At 47.1% G+C, this 22,605-nt stretch overlaps 1 protein-coding gene and 1 long non-coding RNA gene across 5 annotated transcripts in view; one reads left to right on the forward strand and one right to left on the reverse strand.

Annotated features, from left to right (window-relative positions):
• The window catches only part of ZNF76 (zinc finger protein 76), a 33,528-nt gene that overhangs the window by 8,984 nt on the left and 1,939 nt on the right, over nucleotides 1-22,605 (forward strand). For 3 of the 4 annotated variants that reach the window (XM_058733669.1, XM_058733670.1, XM_058733671.1), the window contains 11 exons: nucleotides 9,724-9,892; nucleotides 14,897-14,977; nucleotides 15,092-15,169; nucleotides 16,587-16,786; nucleotides 18,848-18,964; nucleotides 19,307-19,382; nucleotides 19,908-20,033; nucleotides 20,135-20,314; nucleotides 21,105-21,338; nucleotides 21,432-21,595; nucleotides 22,296-22,460. In XM_058733669.1, the coding sequence (XP_058589652.1) occupies nucleotides 9,820-9,892; nucleotides 14,897-14,977; nucleotides 15,092-15,169; nucleotides 16,587-16,786; nucleotides 18,848-18,964; nucleotides 19,307-19,382; nucleotides 19,908-20,033; nucleotides 20,135-20,314; nucleotides 21,105-21,338; nucleotides 21,432-21,595; nucleotides 22,296-22,460 (1,494 nt within the window). In that variant the 5' untranslated portion in view covers nucleotides 9,724-9,819. Of the gene's footprint in view, nucleotides 1-9,723; nucleotides 9,893-14,896; nucleotides 14,978-15,091; nucleotides 15,170-16,586; nucleotides 16,787-18,847; nucleotides 18,965-19,306; nucleotides 19,383-19,907; nucleotides 20,034-20,134; nucleotides 20,315-21,104; nucleotides 21,339-21,431; nucleotides 21,596-22,295; nucleotides 22,474-22,605 lie in introns of all 4 variants that reach the window. The other variant, XM_058733672.1, reaches the window with a different exon arrangement.
• Nucleotides 16,168-16,603, reverse strand: LOC131514087 (uncharacterized). The gene is made up of 2 exons (XR_009262926.1): nucleotides 16,516-16,603; nucleotides 16,168-16,285 (listed from the first exon to the last, which is right to left on the reverse strand). It is a non-coding gene; the product is annotated as an uncharacterized LOC131514087 (long non-coding RNA).

Genomic DNA, 22,605 nt, shown 5'->3' on the forward strand with positions numbered 1-22,605 from the left:
TCTGCAGGACATCAGAGGGATGAGGTACAGCTAGTGATGGGCAGGCTGTGGGAAGAATAAAAGGAAACCCCAAGAGGGAGGAGCTGATAACCAAGCAAATGTGTTTAGTGTCCAATGGAGAAGCACCTCTCTACTCCATGCTGGTATCTTTCCATTCCAGCGACTTTTTTTTTTTTTTTAAAGGTTATACCCCGTTCATTTCTTTTTGGCCTCTTTTCCTCTCCTCTCACTTGGAGTTAAGGTTTCTGCAAGTTGAAACTGAGTGAACGTTCAACCTTATGTCTCACTACTTAGTGTTAGTTTGTTGACTTTCTTCCATTAATCCAGATGGTCTTCATGGTTCTTATTTAAAAGGCTTAAGCATCCTGTGCAAGTAGTGCTGTTTTCTGTGCATTCTCTTTGTGGAATAAATTATGAAGATGAGGTTCTTAGATCTCAGATTCTGAACCTTTCCTCGTGGGGTTAACCCCTGGTGGGGTTAAGCATTGATGGTTTGTGCCCTGGAGAGCCTGGAGCTGTCTCTAGTGCCGTCTCCAATGCACATTTGTGCCTGCCTCCTGGCCTTGCCAACACTGATGTTTGGATTTTTGTTTTTATTAATAGAGTCTATTGCTTAGAGCATTTTTAGGTTTATGGAAACATTGAATAGAAAATGCAGACAGTTCCCATATACTCTCCTCCCTGCCCCAGTTCCCAGTTTTTCCTATTATTAACATCTTGCATTAGTGTGATATATTTGCTACAATTGATGAACTAGTATTGATGTATTATTATTAACTGAAGTTCATGGTTTACATTATGGTTCATTCTTTGTGCTATATATTCTATGGGTTTTGTCAAATATACAACGTCAGATATATGTCCACCATTACAGTATCCTACAGAATCATTTCACTGCCCTAAAAATGCCCTGTGCTCCATCTGTTCATCCTTCCTCTCTCCCCCTGCACCCCTGGCAAGCACTGATACTTTTATTGTCTCTACAGTTTTACCTTTTCCAGAAGTTATGTAGTTGGAAACATACTGTATGTAGTCTTTTCAGATTGGCTTCTTTCACTTAGCAAAATGCATTTAAGTTTCCTCTATGTCTTTTCATGACTTAGTGGCTTTTTTCTCCTTTCTTTTTCTTTCTTTCTTTCTTTCTTTCTTTCTTTCTTTCTTTCTTTCTTTCTTTCTTTCTTTCTTTCTTTCTTTCTGAGAGAGCAAGTGAGCACAAGTGGAGGCAGGGGCAGAGGGAGAGGGAGAGAATCTTAAGCAGGCTCCAAGCGCAACACAGAGCCTAACATGGGTCTCCATCTCACAACCATTGAGACCATAACCTGAGCCAAAATCAAGAGTCAGACGCTTAACCAACTGAACTACCTAGGTGCCCCAGTCATTCTTTTTATCACTGAATGATATTCCATTGTCTGGATGTACCACAGTTTTGTGTATTGAAGGACATCTTAGTTGCTTCCAGCCTTTGGCAATTATGAATAAAGCTGCTATAAACATCCATGTGCTAGTTTTCTGTGGATATAAGTTTTCAACTCATTTAGGAGTAGGAATGCTGGATCATTTGGTAAGACTGTTTAATTTTGTAAAAAACTGCCCAACTGTCTTCCAGAGTACTATTTTGCGGTACCATTTTGCATCCCTACCAGCAATGAATAAAAGTTCCTGTTCCTCCACATCCTTGCCAACACTTAGTGTTATTGCTGTTTTGGATTTGGGCTATTCTGACAGGCGTGTAGTGGTATCTCATTGTCTACTGGATATTAATACTTTGATTTATGGTAATGGAGTAAATATATACCACCATGATTATTCTTTCTTGTAGTTTAATTACTAATGACAGTGAACCTTTTTTGTATTATTTATTTACTATTAGTGTTTTTGCTTATATGAATTCATATTATAGCCTTATTTGTCTAGTGGGAATTTGAGACTGTTATTGGAGGTTTGTATATGTCTGCGTGTGTTTTTTTGTTTTTTTTTTTTGTGGTAAAATTTTTTTTTGTTGTGGTAAAATACATGTAAAAAAAAATTACCATCTTAACCATTGGTAAGTGTATATTTAAGTTGCATGTGTTTTTAATATCATGTCTTACGTTTTCTTTCTTCAATATTTTCCCCTAATGTTGATTTTTTTTTTTTTAACCTAACTCTTCTTTTGCCTTGATTTTTGATTCAGAAGCTAAAACTACCTTCTCTTCCTAGTTGAGATTTGGGTATTGTTCCATTTTGATGAACTGATGGCATAAATTTAACCTTTTTGTCCCAGGGTGATGTTTTTTAAATAACACTATGTACCTAAATAACTATGATGATCCAGTTCCTCCTGATGGCTGATGGCATGTTTCATTTTCAAATAGCCCTTCTCAAGCCAGCAGTGACCCCAGGCTGAATTCCAGAAACAAGTCCGATGTAACTTGATAATATCTGTATTAATATGCATATTGGTATAATGTACACCCTTTGTACACCCCCTCCAAAATGACTTTATTCTGGACTTTTTTTCAGTGGACTAAAGGTGGATTTGAAATAGCCGTGATTCTGTGTTGGGTGTTTACAAGCTAAGGTGTTAAAATTCTCCTTAAACTTATGACTGAAAATTAGGTTTTTAAGTTACCTGTTTTACTTTAAATGAATTCTGTTCTGCAGTAAAGGGGTCTGCATTTTCATTGCCCTTTTGGAATTAAAAATAATCCGTTTTGCCTAATTACTCTTTTCTGTGACTAATTCAAATCTATAAAATTGTAGTAGCTAAAGAGGAACCACACTAAAAAGTGATTTGCATCTCCATTTGCAAAGAGATGTTTAGCTGATGTTTTAAATGTGTGCAAGTTTCTGTTATTAATTTCCTGTTTTCTCTTTAGTGTTTGGAAACTCACAGAACCAAGCCTCTTTCACCAAGGTTTTTGTGTGTGCATTGAAGTCTTTTTCTATAATAACAAATACTGAATCGTTTTACTACAGCTCTTCCAAATCTGGTTCTAATTTGTTTGCCACTTGACTTGCTGAGCCTCTGTCTCTTCCAACCTAATGTCACTTTTTCCTCTCTGAGAACTTTTATTTCCAAATGAGGAATTTTCTGAGTGAAAATTAAGTCTTTTCTTCCCCCCAAAGTTGAACATTCTTCTCTTGCCAAGTAAATATTTTGTGTTTTGTTTTTTTTTTTTTCCCTTTTTTTGGCTTTAAATACAGTTGCCCTCTGGGCTGGCTGAAGCAGAGTACAGAAAGCCTTATTTCAAATGTCCGAGGAGTTTGGACTGGCAGAAAATGATGGAATAGTGAACAGGTGTCTGTAGTCAAGGCGAAGCCTAGCTTGCGTGTGGATCAGATTAGATCTGAACCGTGCCAAAGTGGGGAAACACAAATATGTGGCTACTGTTTAGTTTCCTGTCTTTCATAACCCTTATTTTTCTGCTTTGAGGAGATAATTGAAGCACATCTTGTTTCGTGGAAAGACCTAAAGATCCAAAGTATCTGAAAAGCTTTTCCAAATGTTATCTCTTCCAGATAAATTATAATTTATGTTTTTACATTAGGAAACATTTATATATTATGAAGCCAGAGGGCTATGGGCTATTTCCTGCATCAGAGCCAGGTTAAGTTCTTTTTTTTTTTTTTTTTTTTATGTTCTATTTATTTTTGAGAGAGCACAAGCTGGGGAGGGTCAGAGGGGAACAGAGGATCTGAAGCAGGCTCCGCACTGACAGCAGTGAGCCTGACATGGGGCTGACAGCACCGAGAACCAATGTGGGGCTTGAACTCACGAACTGCGAGATCATGACCTGAGCCAAAGTTGTACACGCAACTGACTGAGCCGCCCAGGTGTCCCATGTTCATTTTAAAAAGCCAACAAACAGAAGCTGGCTGCAAATTATGGTAGAGTCCAAAATACTTCCTTTTCTTTTAAACATTTTTAAGTTCATTTATTTTGAGATAGAGAAGTGGGAAGGGGCAAAACAGAGGGAGAGAGAATCCCAAGCAGGCTCTGTGCTGACAGTGCTGGGCTCGAATTCACAAACCTGAGATCAAGACCTGAGCTGAAACCAAGAGTCAGGCACTTAACCAACTGAGCCACCCAGGCACCCCAGGAGTACTTCCTTTTCATTTCTACCCTTTATCATGGCTATTATCCACCCCTCCCCCAGCCCCCAGTCTGTCTCTCCCTAGTACCCAGCTTAGGTCACTGGGGGGCTGGCAAACCTTATACCCTACAAGGAGAAAACAGAGCAGCTGCCCCTGCTCCCCCTCCATCCTTTCTCAAAAGGCCACAGGAGTTATGAATCTGAAATGTCAAGTGCAGGCAGGAAATGCTCAGTCACAGCCATCCTGAGACAGTGACAAGCCTCTCTTTGGCCCTTCCAGTATCATTGTTGTTAGTTCAGTACTGGCACGGAAGGATTCAGAGTAGAGCATCGATTCACAAAGGCAAGGGAGGAAAATGGCAATCAGACACTTGTATATGCCTGGCAGCCACAAAACACCTTCTCACCACCCGCAGTCAGGGTCTGTTGCAAGGCAGCATCAGAGATCAGGAAAAGTTACAGAGCAAGAGTTGACTGTTTTAAAGGTTTATATTATGGGCTTAAGGAGGAAAATTGAATATTTAGCCTGCACATGAGAACATGTAAAAGAGTGGAGATTTGTTTTCTTTGAGTCTAAGAAGCGTTATTTTGGGAAATGTGGCTACCAGCTATTCCCTTTTTCCATTGTGGTCAGGTCCAGGAGGACTGGGTCTAAGTTACAGTGGGTGAGATGAAAGTTAAACAATCAATAGTCAAGTGTTTTGAGTGCTGACATTGTGTCACACTATATTAGCAGAAGGAAGAAATGCACCAGATATTGAGAGGTATGGACTCTGAGGCCGGCCAGTCTGGCTTTGAATCCTGGCTTCCGCACTTTCTAGCTGTGGGACCTTGGAATAAATTACTTCTAAGCCTCGGTCACTGCATCCATAAAATGGAAATAATGTACCTGTTTCTGTGTAGGGTTATTTTTAAGATTTTGAAAGAATTAATATAGGGGCACCTAGGTGGCTCAATCCAGTTAAACATCTGACTCCTGATTTCAGCTCAGATCATGATCTCATGGTTCGTGAGTTCAAACCCCGCATCGGGCTCTGTGCTCTCAGCTCAGAGCCTGCTTGGGATTCTCTCTTTCTCCCTCTCTGCCCCTCCCCTGCTCGTGTGCCCGTGCACTCTCTCCCTCTCAAAAAAAAAAAAAGAATTGAGATTAGAAACCATTTCTGCAGATTCCTAGTACAGGGCTCTTTCCACTATTTGGCTACGTTTAAGAATACCCATTGCTTCAAAAGCATTTCTCTTTAGGTTTTTCTTCCATCCCCTCCGCAGAGCCAGTTTTTCTTGGGTACTTCTTATGTGGCAGCACTGTGCTAAATGCTGACATATGTGACCTTATTTAATCCTTACAGCAATCTGTGAAGGTGCTATTATTATCCCCATTTTTTTACAAGTGGAATCTGAAGCTCATAGAGGTTCAGTTACTTGCCCAAGGGTACACAGCTTCAAAGAGGTAGAACCTGGGTTAGAGCCCAGGCTGTCTGACTCCAGAACCTGCGTTCTTAACCATGCCACAGGTTTTCCTCAGAATGTCTCAATAGAGTACAGATGTGCTGAATTAAACCACCTATTGCAGCAGCAGCCACAGGAGCCAGCCATAAAGATTTGAGGCCATTTTGTAATCCTTTTTCAACCCACAATCTGCTTTGTTTCCAGACCTAGGTCTCATATACATCCTTTTTCTGACAATGCTGTTAACAGAAGCAGGGTACCAAAAGAATTTCTCTCCCTGCTTAAGACTCTGAAGGTCGAGGGTCATGGAGCAGACCAAGAGAGGCCAGGACCGGAGCTTGTGGTTATCAAGGCTCTGGGCAAGGTTGGGGTCACTGCCAGGAACCTAGTAGACCAGATAATATGGGTCAGATGTCAGAATTCCCATCTAGACCAGTGGTGCTTTACCTTTAATCCCTGTAAGACTATCATGACAATCTTAAACTCCCTTCTTTTCAGAAAAATGCACAAGCTCACATGCCAAAAAAGTGTTTTCAGGTCGCCAGACCTAAAAACGCCCGTCTAAAAACCTCTGTACTAGGCTACAGAGTAAAGTATATGACAGCATACTCTGGAGCTAGATAGCCTGGATTCAAAATCCTCTTCTCATACTTACTACCTGTGCAACCTTGAGCCAAGTTACTTAGTGTCTTAGGCTTCAATTCCCTCAACTATGAAGTGAGGATAATACTATTTAATTACAGGATCGTTGTGAGGATTAAATGAGTTACTATATATAAAATGCCTAGTACACAGTTAGCTCTACAGCACTGTTCACTATTACTGCTAGTAGTACCTTGGCCCATTCAGTAAATGTTTATGGATAGTGGGGATACCAAGTCTAAAGGAGAACATCCCAACAGGTGTGTCACAAGTAGGCTATAGTCATGTAAAAATGTTGACCCGCTCAGCCTTGGGCCTGCCAGAACCCCAGCTGGTTGCTCCTGGCTTCGAGTAGCAGCATCCGCCATATACAAATATCCTTCTCTCTGGGTGCCCTGATGTGAAAACAGTTTGGGCAGCACTAATTGAAATCAGTGAGAATCAAGTAGGCAGTCCATACCCCAAGTCCAGGGGGTTTCTGTGGATGGGTGGCAATAAGAATCTTCACTGCTAAACCTAGAACAAGGCTTCATAAGTCTGGGCTCTGGCTCAAGTAGGCTGTATGCCAGTACAAAGGAAGTCCTGCCAGCAGGACGCTATAGCACGTCCCTCCCTGCACAAAAGGACCCGGTGAGTCACTCCACAAGGATTTGTGGAGAGCCCACAGTGAACCAAAAACCAGGCTGGGGCCCAAAGTCTTGTGTGGGCAACAAATGTTAAAGAGGTAGTGATAAGTACCGAAGTAGGCGACTCTAGTGTGAGTACCAGGAAGAGGTAGTGCCCAGGGCTGCAGGGATTTATCATGGCTGGGAGCCATGCTGACAAGGTGGAGTCCAAGGACCATAGCAAGCTACCCAAGAGTTTGATCAAGGAAGTAGCGGATGTAGACTTGAATTTTTTTTTTTTCTTTTTAAGTTTATTTATTTTGAGAGAGAGGGAGAGAGAATCCCTAGCAGGCTCCGCACTGTCAGCACAGAGCCTGAGGTGGAGCTGGAAGTCACAAACCATGAGATCATGACCTGAGCTGAAATCAAGAGTAGGATGCTTAATGGACTGAGCCATCCAGATGCCCCTGTACTTTTTCTTAAGGGCACTCTGACACAGTATTACAAAGTGAATAGGAAACAGGCAAGAGTTTATTTGAGGACATACTTTAGGAGGCTCTTAACAATGGTCAAGATGTGAGAGGTGATACTCACCTGAAATAGGTACATATACTTCTTAAGTTTTGTTTTTTTTTTTTCAACGTTTTTAATTTATTTTTGGGACAGAGAGAGACAGAGCATGAACGGGGGAGGGGCAGAGAGAGAGGGAGACACAGAATCGGAAACAGGCTCCAGGCTCCGAGCCATCAGCCCAGAGCCCGACGCGGGGCTCGAACCCATGGACCGCGAGATCGTGACCTGGCTGAAGTCGGACGCTTAACCGACTGCGCCACCCAGGTGCCCCACTTCTTAAGTTTTTTAAAATTGTTTTTAATTGAGGTGTAATTGACATACAACATTATACTAAGTTTTGGGTTGTAGAACATAGTGACTTAATATTTGTATATATTGTGAAATTATCACCACAGTTAGTTTAGTTAATATCCCTCACCATATATAATTGCAGACTTTCTTTCTTGTGTTTAGAACTTTTAAGATTTATTCTCTTAGCAACTGCCAAATACGCAACACAGTATTGTTATTAACTATGGTCAATCATGCTATACATTACATCCCCGTGATTTGCTTATTTTATAACTGGAAATTTGTACCTTTTGACTCTCTTTATCCATTTTGCCCACCCCTGACCCTTGCCTCTGGCAACCACCAATCTGTTCTCTGTATCTATGAGTTTGGGTGTTTGGAGTCTTTTTTTTTTAAAGACACTTCTGAGTTAGCTCATATGGTATTTGTCTTTGACTTACTTCACTTAGCATAATACCATCTAGGTCCATCCATGTTATCACAGGTGGCAAGATTTCCTTTTTTTATGGCTAAATAATATCCCATTTTATATATGCTCCACATTTTCTTTATCCATTCATCCATCCATAGACACTTAAGTATTTTCCATGTCTTGGCTATTGTAAATAATGCTCGATGCTTTTATTTTTTTTGAAGTTAGTGTTTTTATTTTCTTTGGATAAAAATCCAGAAGTGGAATTGCTGGATCATATGGTAGTTTTATTTTTAATTTTTTGAGGAAGCTCCATACTGTTTTCCACTTTATACCAATTTCCACTCCCACCAACAGTGCACAAGGGTTCCGTTTTCTCCGCATCCTTCCCAAAGCTTGTTATTTTGCGTCTTTTGATAATAGCCATTATGACAGGTATGAAGTGAGATCTCATTATGGCTTTGATTTGCAATTCTTTGGTGATTAGGGATGTTGAGCATCTTTTTATGTACCTGTTGTCCATCTTGGATGTGTTCTTTGGAAAAATGTTTATTCAGGTCCTGCCCTTTTTTAATCAGATTGTTTGGTTTCTTGGTGTTGACTTATATAAGTTCTTTATTTTGGATATTAACCCCTTATTGGATATATGATTTGCAGATATTTTCACCCATTCGGTAGGTTGCCTTTTCATTTTGTTGATGATTTCCTCTGCTGTGCAGACACTTTTTAGTTTGATACAGTCCCACTTATTTATTTTCACTTTTGTTGCCTTTGCTTTGGGTGTCAGACCCAAAAAAATTAGAACCAAGACCATGTCAAGGAGCTTATGACCTATGTTTTCTTCTAGGAGTTTTATGGTTTCACGTCTTGCATTCAAGTCTTTAATCCATTTTGAGTTAATTTTTGTGTATGGTGTCAGATAGTGGTGTATCGAGATTTTTGAGGGAAAAGGAAGAATCAAGGATGACCCCACCGATTTTGGGTGGGCAGAGATGTCAGTCCAGGCATAGGGACTACTGGAAGGGGAACAGTACTGGGGAGCCCATTGTGAGTTCTGTTGGGGACTCATTCTGTTAGTGATGCCCGTGAGATATTCATTGATGATGGCCAGCAAGGCCAGTGGATGGATAGATCTGAGCGTGGGAGAGATGTCAGAATGTGTAGAGAGAATCAGCAGCTTGGGGTTGGCAGCCTGCCTTCAACGGGGCTTCCTTCTGAGGAGAGTGAATTTAAAGATGGGTTTTGATTGGACCTGGGTGACTCAGTCAGTTAAGTGTCTGACTTTGGCTCAGGTCATGATCTCACAGTTCGTGAGTTCAAGCCCCACTTTGGGCTCTGCACTACTGGTGCAGATCCTGCTTAGGATTCTTGCTCTCTCCTTGCTCTCTGCCCCTCCCCCATTCACTCTTTCCCTCTCTCAAAATAAATAAGTAAACTTCAGAAAGGAAAAAAAAAAGTGGGTTTTACAAACAGTTTGGTGTGCTTCTGTCGTGTGCTCAACTTTAAGAATTCTTAAATAGGTATGTTTTGAACCTTCTTCATAAAAAACCAACACGGTTGTATACTTGGAAGAATTCATCTCTTTTTCTTCTTGGCTGGCCTCATCCACTCTTTCCTTGTAGATCCTTGTAGCAGGAGGAAGGTATACAACTCATAATTTGACTGTCCATTTTCTCAGACTTGTGACCCAGAAGGAAATCTCTGACCTCAGCTGTGGCTCTTGGTGCTGGCCAGAAGCCAACTTCATGTCTGAGTATACAAGTAGCAGTTTGCCATGGAGAGCTTGGGGCTGCAGACGGTGACCCTCAGTGATGGGACGACAGCCTATGTCCAGCAAGCTGTCAAAGGTGAGTATTTCCAGGTACCTCAGAATCCTGCCCTTTCCCCCAGCCTCTGGAGAGGAGTGTCCCCTTCTAAGAGTCTTACCCCCACTCTGTCCTCCCACCTGCATGCCACAACTTACTCTGCATGAGAATTTCTTGAGGTAATTGGCAAAAAGGGAACGCTTTAAAATAAAGTGCCATCCAGGCAGGCCAGCCTAGAAAATCAGACTAGCCCAGCTGCAGCAACCAAGACCTCTGGAAGGCAGGATTCCTTACATGTGAAGAGTAGTTCATAAAACCTGTGGAAACGAATGAACACAGTGGTGGTTATAACTTCCTGCTCTTCAAATAATTCCCTGTCCAGTTTCTCAGTACTTTCTAGAAGCAGTTTATTTTATTTCAAGCAAGGTTAGGCACAGAGGGGGACACCCAGTTATAGATCTCATGCCTCAGGCCCCACTCAGGTTTCCAGGAATAAAAATACGGGGTATACCATTGAATTTGAGTTGCAGATAAACGGGAGCCTGGGTGGCTCGGTCATTGAGCCTCTGACTTTGGCTCAGGTCACGATCTCGTGGGTCACTGAGTTCGAGCCCCGTGTGGGACTCTGTGCGGACAGTTCAGAGCCTGGAGCCTGCTTCAGATTCTGTGTCTCCCTCTCTCTCTGCTCCTCCCCCACTCACACTCTTTCTCTCCCTCTCTCTCTCAAAAATAAATAAAAATATTTTAAAAATAAAATAAAAAATTTGAGGGGCGCCTGGGTGGCGCAGTCGGTTAAGCGTCCGACTTCAGCCAGGTCACGATCTCGCGGTCCGTGAGTTCGAGCCCCGCGTCAGGCTCTGGGCTGATGGCTCGGAGCCTGGAGCCTGTTTCCAATTCTGTGTCTCCCTCTCTCTCTGCCCCTCCCCCATTCATGCTCTGTCTCTCTCTGTCCAAAAATAAATAAAAAACGTTGAAAAAAAAAATTTTTTTTTTAAATAAAAAATTTGAATTACAGATAAACAATGAATAATTTGGTAGTACAAGTATGTGCCAAATACTGAATGGGATGGATATTTGTAAACATGGGACAGAATACTAAAAATAGTAAAATAGGGGCACCTGGGTGACTCAATTGACTAAGCATCCAACTTCAGCTCAGGCCATGTGGTTTGTGAGTTTGAGCCCCATATCAGGCTCTCTGCTATCAGTGCAGAGCCCGCTCTGGATCCTCTGTCCCCCTCCCCTGTTTGCGCATGCTTGCTCTCTCTCTGTCTCAAAAATAAATAAATATTTAAAAATAGTAAAATAATAACACTAAACACTAAAAAAAAAAGACTTTATTGTTTATCTGATTTTTGGATTCACCTGAAATTCAATTCTCAAGGAACTGAAAATCAAGGTGGACATGGAGTGAGAACTGACTGTCATTGAAGGGCAGGGCCTATGCACAGTCATGACAGCCTCCTTTCCCACCTGCATTCTCAGGCCCACCAGATGGCCTGCCTTGGACAGCACTGGGCAAACATTGCCTTGTTCCTACCCTTTATTTTGCCTCTTCTAGACTCTGTGATTGGTTGGGGGGACGCCTGGGTGGCCAGTCAGTTAAGCATCCAACTCTTGACTTCAGCTCAGGTCATGATCTCATGGTTTGTGATTTCGAGCCCCACGTTGGCTCTGTACTGACAGTAAGGAGTCTGCTTGGGATTGTCTCCCTCTCTCTGTGCCCCTCCCCCACTTGGTCTCGCGCATGAGAGCGCACTCTCTCTCAAAATAAATTTAGACTCTGTGAACATCCTCATGAAGGACTGTCATTACAACATCACCCTCCTTCGTTTCAATACATTGTGAAAGTGTGTTTTAATTTCCAAGTGTACAGATAAATTGTTTGTTAATTTTATTTTAAATTGTCTGCTTCCTGATGACGAAAAAGAGGCCCCTTAATCTCATCAGCAAGCTCTTTCCATATGACAATATGGGGGGAAGGGTTGCCTTCTGGAAAGGTTGTTTGTCAAGAACTGTCTATGATGTGTGGGTCTGGTTGGCTTTGTTTTCTGGAGAGTGGAACTTGTCTAGAATACTTTTTTTTTTAATGTTTATTTTTTAAAGAGAGCACAAGCAGAAAAAGGGCAGAGAGGTGGGGACAGAGGATCTGAAGCAGGCTCTGTGCTCACAGCAGAGAGTTTGATGCGGGGCCCGAACTCACGAACTGAGATCATGACCTGAGCCAAAGTTGGACACTTAACCAACTGAGCCACCCAGGTGCTCCTGTAATACCTTTTTTTGTTTGTTTGTTTAGAGTTTATTTATTTATTTGGAGAGGGAGAGAAAGCACAAGTCGGGGAGGGGCAGAGAAAGAAGAGAGAGAATCCCAAGGCAGGCTCCGTGCTGTCAGTGCAGAGCCCAATGTGGGGCTTGAACCCACGACCCATGAAATCATGACCTGAGCCGAAGTCGGATGTTCAACGGACTGAGCTACCCAGGTGTGCCTGGAATACTTTTGAAGCCCAAAACTGTGTGTTTGCAGACTTCCCATCACAGATGTTGCCCCTCCGCTACAGTCTCAGTGGGATGGAAGAACTTAGGAAGTATAGACATGGCTGTGGCTGCTGCACAGACCCAGTTATTTCTCGTGACTTGGTCTTCTGCTGTGAATTAATGGTCGAGTGAATGAATAAAAAGCAAGTGGCTGCACTTGGCCTGAAAAAGCCACCCTCTTTTCTTATGTCTGGGTCTCTTTGCCTCCCCCATGTCCCCATTTATAGCTTTCTCCCATCCCTGTTCTCTGGCTCCTGCACGGTGCTGCAATGTGTGCACGTGTGTGTACGCAGACTCACACACAACAGGTTGCACACTCCTGAGGGTCGCGCTGGCCTTCTGGAGCTGGAACCACACTGTTCTGAAAGGCATCTCTCTCCCTGGTGAGCTCCTCTGAAGCTCCTGACCAGGGTGCTTTCATCTTTGTTGGCAGGCAGCTCCTTCTGAGTCCAGCTTAGGCAGCAGGAAGCCCTGAAATTTTATGAGACTTATCTGTAATTAGGATAGGCACAAAACGTGTTATTCAGGCCCAACACTTTTGAGGGTGGAAGAGTGTGCTATGAATAAAAATGCGCTGAAACCGTTCCAGGCAAACAGGAACATCTGGTCACCTCTCCATAATGGGATATGAGGTGGGATGTGAACTGCTCTCCCTGCCCCTGGCTCTCCCCATTGTTGTCTCTGGTATGAGAGGTGATTCTAGGTTGAAACCTTTTCTCCGATAACTCACCTCAACCTTTTGTCTCCTGCCTTGAAGCAATAGCCACTGTACTAGCAGAAGTTCTGCTAATGCTCTCAGAACCCCAAGTGTGGTGCCCTTGCCACAACAGATAAAGTGTTAGATGCGGGGAAGCCCATGGCTTCCTGGTGGGAGGGAAGTGGGGGATCCTACTCCCTCACCCTAACTGCCTTTCTCCTACTTCTTACCTTTGTCTCTGCCTTACCTGCCTTTGGCTGGCTTGTAGAACTATTGGTTACAGACCCAAGAAGACTCAGTGTGGAGGCAACTTTGGGGATTCTTCTGACGGGGGAGGCAGCAGAGAGTTGGGCCAGAAGCAGCTGCCTGGTCCTTTTCCCACATCATAAGAACTCAAATTCCTAAACCTGAAGCTCGGGAAGAAAGGAATAAGCAAACCACTTGGCATGAACTCTTCCCTCTCCCTTCCTCCCTTTCTCACTCTTTCCCCCTCGTCCCCTTGGAAATTCACTGGACGTGAGGAGAGGCCTAATTCTACTTCTAAACAGAAGAGTCCGTTGCTCTTAGAGGTGCTCCCCAGTAAGCATCTGAGATAACAGATGGGAAATATCTCAGGAACTCTGGAGTCTTGTTACATTCTATACTGCTTGCTGGTTGCCTTAGGTGAGTCGGGTTTGTTTTTCTTTTTATAAGAAAATTGAAAGGAAAATGTCAGAGGTCAGGGCGCCTGGGTGGCTCAGTCAGTTACTCGTCCAACTCTTGTTCTCAGGGTGGTGAGTTCAAGCCCTACATTGGGCTCCGCACTGGGTGCGAAGCCTACTTGAGAAAAGAAGAAAAAATGTCAGAGGTGAATGAAGGAGACATTCCCCACAGCAGCAATGGAATAAGACCTAGAGGATACGCAGTAGCATGACAGCTGCATTCACACATAAGCTCCCTGTTGCTTTATTTTCTATTTCTTCAAAAATGCAGATTGGGTTTATGATGATAAAAACAGACTTACTGAGGGCTGACCATGTTCCTGTCACTGTCTTCTACTCATTAACTCATTTAACCCTCACAGCAACCCAGTGAAGACACAGTTTTTAATCCTCATTTGAAGAGAAGGAAACTAAGGCACAGAGAGGTTAAATAAACTAAGAACACACAGCTATTAAGCTGTTAAGAGGCAAAGCTGTTCCAGAGCCATTTGCTTTTTTTCTTTTTTCTTTTTTCTTTCTTTTTTTTTATTTCTTTCTTTATTTTGAGAAAGAGAGTGCATGCAGGTAAGCACGCATTATCAGTGCAGAGCCCTACTTGGGGCTCGAACCCACGAACCAGGAGATCATGACCTGAGCCGAAACCAAGAGTCGGATGCTTGACTGACTGAGCCATCCAGGCGCCCCCAAATCCTCTTGCTTTTAACCACTAAGCTATACTGCCTTATTAGAAGGTCTAGTTCTGGGCATGGTGCCACAGTGGCAGACGAGGAATGTATTTTTCAGGGCATTCTTTGTTCTCTAGATCAGTCTCAGAAACTTACTACTAGGTTGGAAGTCCCCACTTCACCGGGCATGGATAGAATAATAAATGAAGTTGCTCCTCCTTGAGTGAGAAGAAAGGATTCTGTTGGAAGCTGTTAGGTTCCTCGTGGTGAGATGTCTTCACGTGTAGTACCTCTGGGGCCCAGGCCCAGGGAAGCAGGGAGCAGGGGACATGTTACCTGTGCTTAGACAGGCAGACTATGCCTCAAGCAGGCCTCTTCTAGAAGCAGGCAGGTGTCCCTCCCACCTCTTTGGGGCCTCATCTGCTTCTCTCCATTTCCACCTTCACAGGAGAGAAGCTGCTTGAAGGGCAGGTGATCCAGCTCGAGGATGGGACCACTGCATACATTCACCAAGTGACGGTGCAGAAAGGTGAGAGCACGCCAAGGCACCTCTGCCAGATGGAGGGAGGCCAGGCAGCCCCCACTGAGGGACCCTTCCCAGGCACCAAGCTCCAGAGAAAGGCAAGCATTGCTCTCATTACAGAACCTCTTTCCTTTGAGGATGGACAACCTGTGCAGCTGGAAGATGGCAGCATGGCCTACATACACCGCACACCCAAAGGTGGGGTCACAGTCACCGTGAGTGGCAGGAAGGAAGGGAGGCATAATTGGCAGAGGTCGGGGCATAGACATGGGAGCTATAGTCCTAAACTCACCTGGATTGGCTGTCTCGCCTACCCTCCCTGGTCTCGCTTACCTTCCCTGGTCCAGACTATATCAGCGGCTGTTTCTGCCTCTGGGAAACTGAGCCTTGGGGCTCAATAGCATGGGCCTCAATGGCAGCTTTAGCTCTAGCACAGCCACAAAGTCTTAGGGCTTTAAACAGGACCCAAGGACATGATCCAAGACCAAGAATAAAAACTTAACTGACATTTAAGACTGAAGTCTCTGGGGCGCCTGAGTGGCTCAGTCGGTTAAGCGTCCAACTTCGGCTCAGGTCATGATCTCACTGTTGGTGAGTTCGAGCCCCGCATCAGGCTCTGTGCTGACAGCTTGGGGTCTGGAGCCCACTTCAGATTCTGTGTCTCCCTCTGTCTGTCCCTCTGCCACTTGCACTCTGTCTCTCGCTCTGTCTCAAAAATAAATATTAAAAAAAAAAAAAAAAAGACTGAAGCCTCTAAGGTAATGAGGAATAACGGTTTATTCCTTCTACAAGTAGTTTCTTGAGCAAGTACTGCATGCCAGGCATTGTGCTAGGTGTGGAGTGTACAAGAGAGGACAAAGGCAGACACAGTCCCTGCTTTTCTAGAGTCTAGTGTAGGAAACAGAAGTGAGACATGCTGTTACCAATGAACAGATCATCCCAAGTGGAGATCCAGCTCAGGGAGGGCTTCTCTGAGGAAGTGATGCTTGGGCTGAGAGCTAAAGGGTAGACTTAGCTGGGGGAAGAGGGATGGCAGGGAGGGTTCTGTACTCCCAAGAGAAGGAAGGAACAGCGTGTGAGGCTCAGAGATGGGAGGAGGAAGAATGTCATGTTTGAAGGAACTGCTGAAGGCCAGAAGGTAGAGGAGGGGGGTGGGTAAGATGAGAGAGGCGGGGGCCAGTGCACTGGGCCTTGAGTGTCAAGATAAGGGCTTTATTGTTGGTCTTTATCCTGAGACCAGTGGGAAGTGGTTGAACCATCTGATAACACGATCTCATATGTGTCCTGCAGAGATCCCTCTGGATGCTGTGCTGCCTGGAGGGAATTAGAGGAGGTGATGTTAGGAGGTTCTTAGGGTCATCTAGGCCAAGATGATGATGGTCCCCTCAGGTGCTCATGGAGCTTGTGAGTTCCCAGTCAGTGCCCCATAGGAGACCTTGTCCTCAGGAGAGGTGGCCCCAGAAGGAGGTCCAGCCAGAGTGAATCACCAAGGTGAAGGACCAGGAGATGCTGAAACCTTCCTTGATATATGTACCTCTCGTTACCTTAAAGCCAGGGTCCCAGCTGTATCTCTTGCCCTTGTGCAGCATCTGGGCTAACCGCGTGTTCCCTGCAGAGGGCTATGACCCCAGTGCCCTGGAGGCCGTCCAGCTGGAAGACGGCTCCACTGCCTACATTCATCACCCCGTGGCTGTGCCGTCAGACAGCGCCATCCTGGCCGTGCAGACAGAGGTGGGCTTGGAGGACCTGGCCGCAGAGGACGATGAGGGCTTCAGCGCAGACACAGTGGTGGCCCTGGAGCAGTATGCCAGCAAGGTGAGCTCACAAAGCCTGATGCTGCCCATCAGCTCCCTTGGCCAAAACTGCCACCACCCTAGGGGACGAGGGCCATCCTGTGCTTGGGCGTGGCCTGAACTACCCCCTTTGTCCCTCCACGCTGCCTCCCCGACTCATCTCTCACATCACCATCCAGGGTGTGCATAACATGGGGCCACCAACAGCTGTTGACACTTGCCCTGGCTTATGATGCTTCTGCAGAGGGAAGGCGGCTGTAAGAAATGGTGCCATCTGTAGAGTGGCAATTTAGACCCAGCTTCACTTTTGCTGTTGTAATAATCCTCTGTACTGAGAATGCCCTTGCCAGTGACTTTTAATAGTTTTCCAGGCCACTGAGGTCAGATGTTCTGGTATTTATTTCTTTTCTGCAACTCACGTAGCCATTTGGAAAAATAACCTCAGTAGGCAACGACAAGGGCAGGTGCAACAGAGCACCTGAGCTTCCTGGAACACAAGGCCCACACAGTAGCTTAGCTGTGAGGGAAAAGGATCTTGGCTCTCCCAGTGTCAACAGTCAGCGCTCTCTCCGTGGGAGCTAGGGTCCTGCCCATGGGGGAAGAGGGCACAGAGATCTCTGAGCATGCCAAACTGGAGTGCAGCCTCACTAGGATGAGCTGTAGAGCCTCAGGGTGGACACAGTGGGGCTTCCTGGAGCACTAGTGTTACCCAAAGACTGGGGTGAGTTGTTTTTATAATAAAACTATGTGGCTGTGTTAAAGGAGAAGAAATTCTCTTGTCTTTTCAAAATGAAGCACAAAAGTTTAGAGCAGACCACTTAGGGCTACGCCCACTCCTGCCACTGTTCCCTGTGGTGTATTTTAGAAGCCATATTTGAGACTTGCTGCTGTTCGAAAGACAACTGGGCTTTGAGTCATGAGCCCTGAGATCCATGCTGGCTCTGCCTCTGCCTAGTCTAACCTTGAGCAAGTCATTCCACTCCTAGGCCTCAGCTCGTTCCTCTGGGAGGATGAGATAGAGCTAGATGACTTCAGAGGTCACTTCCAACCCTGAAGTTCCTTGATTCCCTTGAGAGCAAGTGAGACATGGGAAATCCAAACACCTGAGTGGGTTAGCCCGCCAAGTAGGCCTGGCTGCCTGTGACACTCCCCCACCACTCACCAGCTGCTTAAGTGTCCATGAAATTTTGTCAGCTGCTTGACCTCCAGACCTGGAGCTGACTAGACAGACCTTGCCATGAATTTGGCCTCACCCATCTGCTCCCTACTCCCCATAACTTCCAGAGTTCTGTTTCGGTGCTCCCGGGAAGGCCAAAGTGTCCCAGAAACAAATACTAAGGGACAGTCCCTACAGGATCTGGCCCAGGAAAGCAGAAGAGCAGTGAGGGCTCCCTGAGGCCCGAGGCTGGTGTGAAGCAGGTGGCTTTAGCAATGTTCCCAGTAGACATGACAGAGAAGGACTTGCCCGTCAGCTGGGGGCTATAGTTAGAGCTTAGACTTCTGGCGAGGACCTGCAGGCCCCTGCCTTGGCCTGCCCTGGGCACTTCTGCAGCTTGCTGCTTATGGTCACCTCACTCTGGTGAGCCCAGGTGAGTTCATCCCCACAGCAGGCCCCTTGTGAATGCCCGTTCTGAGCACAGGTTTCCCACTGGGAGGGAAGGCTCTCCTCCCATCAGAGGATAACACTGTCCAGAGCTGTGGCCTCTGAAGTGTGTGTGGCCAAAAGTGGGGGCTGCTGAATCTCAGCCTCACTCGGGGGTGGCCTGAAAGGCCACCTTACCCTAGCTGTCTAGGGGATGCCCTTTCTTCCATAGCTGTCATGCCCCTGTGACATTTAGCCCTCCCTCTATCTATTAGAGATGGGTGGTGACTTCACATGCCAGCCCTGTTTGTTCTGTAGGGTGCTTCATTGTGTATTTCCTGTCTGTCTGGATCTATCATCCCAGGTTGCCCTTCTCCCTCTGGCAGGTTTAACCCTATTTATTGGGTTATGAGCTGTCAGCTGGGCCCTATATCCTACCTCTTCCCTTTCATCATTGAAGAGAGAGAATACATACAGGAACCTCAAGATTTTTTTCCTCAGGTTCTGCATGACAGCCAGGCTCCCCATAACGGCAAAGGACAGCAGGTTGGGGACAGAGCATTCCGCTGTGGCTACAAGGGCTGTGGGCGTCTCTACACCACTGCTCATCACTTAAAGGTAAGGTTGTCACACACAGCTTTCAGCCTTGCTGTTCCCCCCTGCCCCGCCCAGGCTGTAATTTCACCTTCCTGTGTTAACTAGAACAAGTCCTTGCTCTCAAGTTTCTCACTGGCTACTGGAAGGAAGGTATGAGTGTAAAGAAATGTCAGCCCAGGGGCCTGTGACACACATGTGCAGGAAGGAAGAGAATCAGAGAGTGCCCTCTGGAGGAGGTGGCCTCTCAGCTAAAGAGGCAAAGTAAAGGTAGTGGCCAGTACTGATGCTCTGAGCCCTAAAGAAAACCAAAGAGCATATTCCTACCCTCGTCCCTCTGAATCCCATGGTTGCTTGTCCCCACAGGTGCATGAAAGAGCTCACACGGGTGACCGTCCGTACAGGTGTGATTTCCCCAGCTGCGGAAAGGCTTTTGCCACAGGTAACTTACCTGGAAGAAGACTAAAGGTGGCCTGCTTCCCGTTGAGGAGAGAGTTCTAGATTCGCTTTGGGAATTTCCTGCCTTCCTAGAGAGACTGCTGTCAGAGCACTCTGTCTTGTAGGGTGCCGTCTCTGGAAGAAACCCGGTTATGGAAGTGAGAGGCAGCATAAGCCAGGCCAGCCAAAGGAGCCTGGGGGCTTGGTAGAGAGACCCCCGCCTCTTGCATCAGCTGTGGGGTATTTGGTCCATTGCATCTCTCCGGCCTTCATTTCCCCTCTGAAACCTTTAGCCGTAGCTCTCAGACCCTTGTTCTAGACTGGCACTGGCTCCCCTGAAGAGTAAAGTATGGGCTTTTCTAGCCCCTCTTATGTGCCCAGGCTGGATTGGGAGAGAGGTCGACATAGGCTTCTTGTGCCTGAGGAGGGCTGGAGCAGACCTTAAGGTGGAGAACCTCTGAATTAGGATAATGAGGGGGATGAGGCCCCACAGAGCCTCTTCTCATCCCTCCCTCCCACATGTGGACAGGATATGGGCTGAAGAGCCATGTGCGCACCCACACTGGTGAGAAGCCATATAAGTGCCCAGAGGAGTTGTGCAGCAAGGCCTTCAAGACCTCAGGAGACCTGCAGAAGCACGTCCGGACCCACACTGGTAGGCTGGGCCCTGCCCTGTTCACATTTGGACCTGGAGCTCCTCACTCTGGCACAACCTCCCTTCCTGAGCGGTCCCCCTCACCCACCCCATTTCCACAGGTGAACGCCCATTCCGATGCCCCTTTGAGGGCTGTGGCCGCTCCTTCACCACATCAAATATCCGCAAGGTACATGTGCGCACCCACACAGGCGAGCGGCCCTACACCTGCCCCGAGCCCCACTGTGGCCGGGGCTTCACCAGCGCCACCAACTACAAGAATCACGTGCGCATCCACACAGGTGGGCCAGCTGGCATGCGAGAAGCACCCCCTCTGAGGCCCCAGCCCCCTCAACCACAGGCTTTCTGACCTGAGAAATGGTCTCGGCTCCTAGCCCAGAGCCCTTCTGCTGGCCAGTCCAGGCTGGCCCATGGGCGGGGAGAGGGGGTTCTGTGGTTCCGGCCATATCTCCAGAACCACGGTCTCACTTGAAGTGAGCGGTTCCTCCCTGGTTAAGTCCAACATACAGCTAGCTCTCTCAGCTCCCTGCCTGCTCCCCACACCTGAGCTCTTGGGGAAAGGCCAGGGTCAGTCGTGAGGGGGGAAAAGCAGAGTGAAATGTCACCCTACCTCCTCACCGCCTCCACTGTCCATATGACTCCTGTGTATCCTCACCCTCCCCAGTGTCACATCCCTCATCCAGCCTTCTGTGTCACCTCTCGGCCACATGTGTCCCCTCACTTTCCCATCGCACCTGATAACATCGGTTACCCCCATCTCCTGCCTCTTCTGTTGACAGCCTTCAACTTTCCAAGCCCCCAGCGGCCCCTGCCAGTGCCTTCACTCACCCAGCCTTCCCTCATCTCCCCATTTTCTCCCTACCTCATCTCTGGGCTCAGTGGTCCCACACTTCTGTCCCCTCTGTGTTCCACTGGCCATTATCTCCAGCTGTGTCTTTTCAGAGTCCTGGGTGTCAGTCCCTCTCCCTCCCTCTGGCTCCCGCTCCACCAGCCCTGTTTCCCCCTCCCATCCCCTTAGTTTTCCCCTTGCCAGCCCCAGTTCCCACCCCCCTCACAGCTCAGTGTCCCCAGGGGAGAAGCCATACGTTTGCACGGTACCAGGCTGCGGGAAGCGCTTCACCGAGTACTCGAGCCTGTATAAGCACCATGTGGTGCACACACACTGCAAGCCCTACACCTGCAGCACCTGCGGCAAGACGTACCGGCAGACCTCCACCCTGGCCATGCACAAGCGCAGCGCCCACGGCGAGCTGGAGGCCACGGAGGAGAGCGAGCAGGCCCTTTATGAGCAACAGCAGCTCGAGGGTGAGGGGTGTGGATAGGAGGTGAGAGGGGGGACAAGCCAGGCCTCCCGCGGCCAGCTGGTGGCAGATGTAAGCCTGGGCTTTCCTCTCCTAGCCGCGTGTGCAGCCGAGGAGAGCCTGCCACCCAAACGACCACGCATTGCTTACCTTTCGGAGGTGAAAGAAGAAGGTGATGCCATCCCAGCTCAAGTGGCCATGGTGACCGAGGAGGACGGGGCCCCCCAGGTGGCTCTGATCACTCAGGATGGTGCCCAGCAGGTACAGGCCCTGGGGAAGGAGTGCAGTGGGCCGCTCTGGTTGGTTTCTCTCTCTCTCTCTCTCTCTCTCTCTCTCTCTCTGGGGAGTCCCGAAGTTCTGACAGCCCCACCTCTACTCAGTTTCTCTTTTTAGCCTTGTGGATCTCAGGGAGCTGAGGCTGAGGGTAGCCAGTCTTGTAAGCCAGCCTCTTCTCCTCATGCTTTCACCTCAACCTCTGGAACTTTTAGAGTGCAGTCACTAGCTTCCCCTTTACATGGAGGCTGACAGGTCCTGATCATCTGAGTGAGACACTTGGATATCCTTCTCAAGAGAAGCATGTTGATGTGGGGGCCAGATCATGGCATGGGGTCTGGAAGCTAGAGTTTCTAGCCAGCAGTATAACATGACCCTTGTCAGCACCCTCACTGTCAAGTGCACTTCTGTCTTTTGGAGTTGACATGAGGATTAAATTGGGTCGAGACCCCAAACTGCATGGAGCAGAGCCCCAAGGCAAAGTGGTGGTAAATAGAAGTGGCCAGCTTTTTGCAACCTGAGACCTGTTTTACTCGCTTGTCCCTGTCCCCCTACACCTCTATAACTTGAAGCTAATTGGCTAGCTTATTGGTGAGCTACCCTTGTCTGGGAGAGCAGGTATGTCCACCTAGGGGCTTTCACACAACCTTCCGCTGCACTGCCAGCTCATCTTCCTTCCTATCGGCAGGTCAGCCTGTCCCCGGAAGACCTGCAGGCCCTGGGGAGCGCTATCAGCATGGTGACCCAGCACAGCAGCACCACCCTCACCATACCCAGTGAGGACGATGACCTTGCCACATCTGGCACACATACGGTCACCATGGTCAGCGCTGATGGCACGCAGACGCAGCCCGTATGACCAGGCGGTTTGCTTGGGGTTTCTTGTTCTCTTGTCCTTCCTTTGTGTGGGGTGGGCGTTACGGTGCAGGCTGACTTAGTCATGCCTTCTTTACAGGACCTAGACTCCCCCCGCGGCTCCTCTGGGCCATCAGCAACTC

Source organism: Neofelis nebulosa, chromosome 6, assembly GCF_028018385.1.
Source record: "Neofelis nebulosa isolate mNeoNeb1 chromosome 6, mNeoNeb1.pri, whole genome shotgun sequence".
Lineage (NCBI taxonomy): Eukaryota > Metazoa > Chordata > Mammalia > Carnivora > Felidae > Neofelis > Neofelis nebulosa.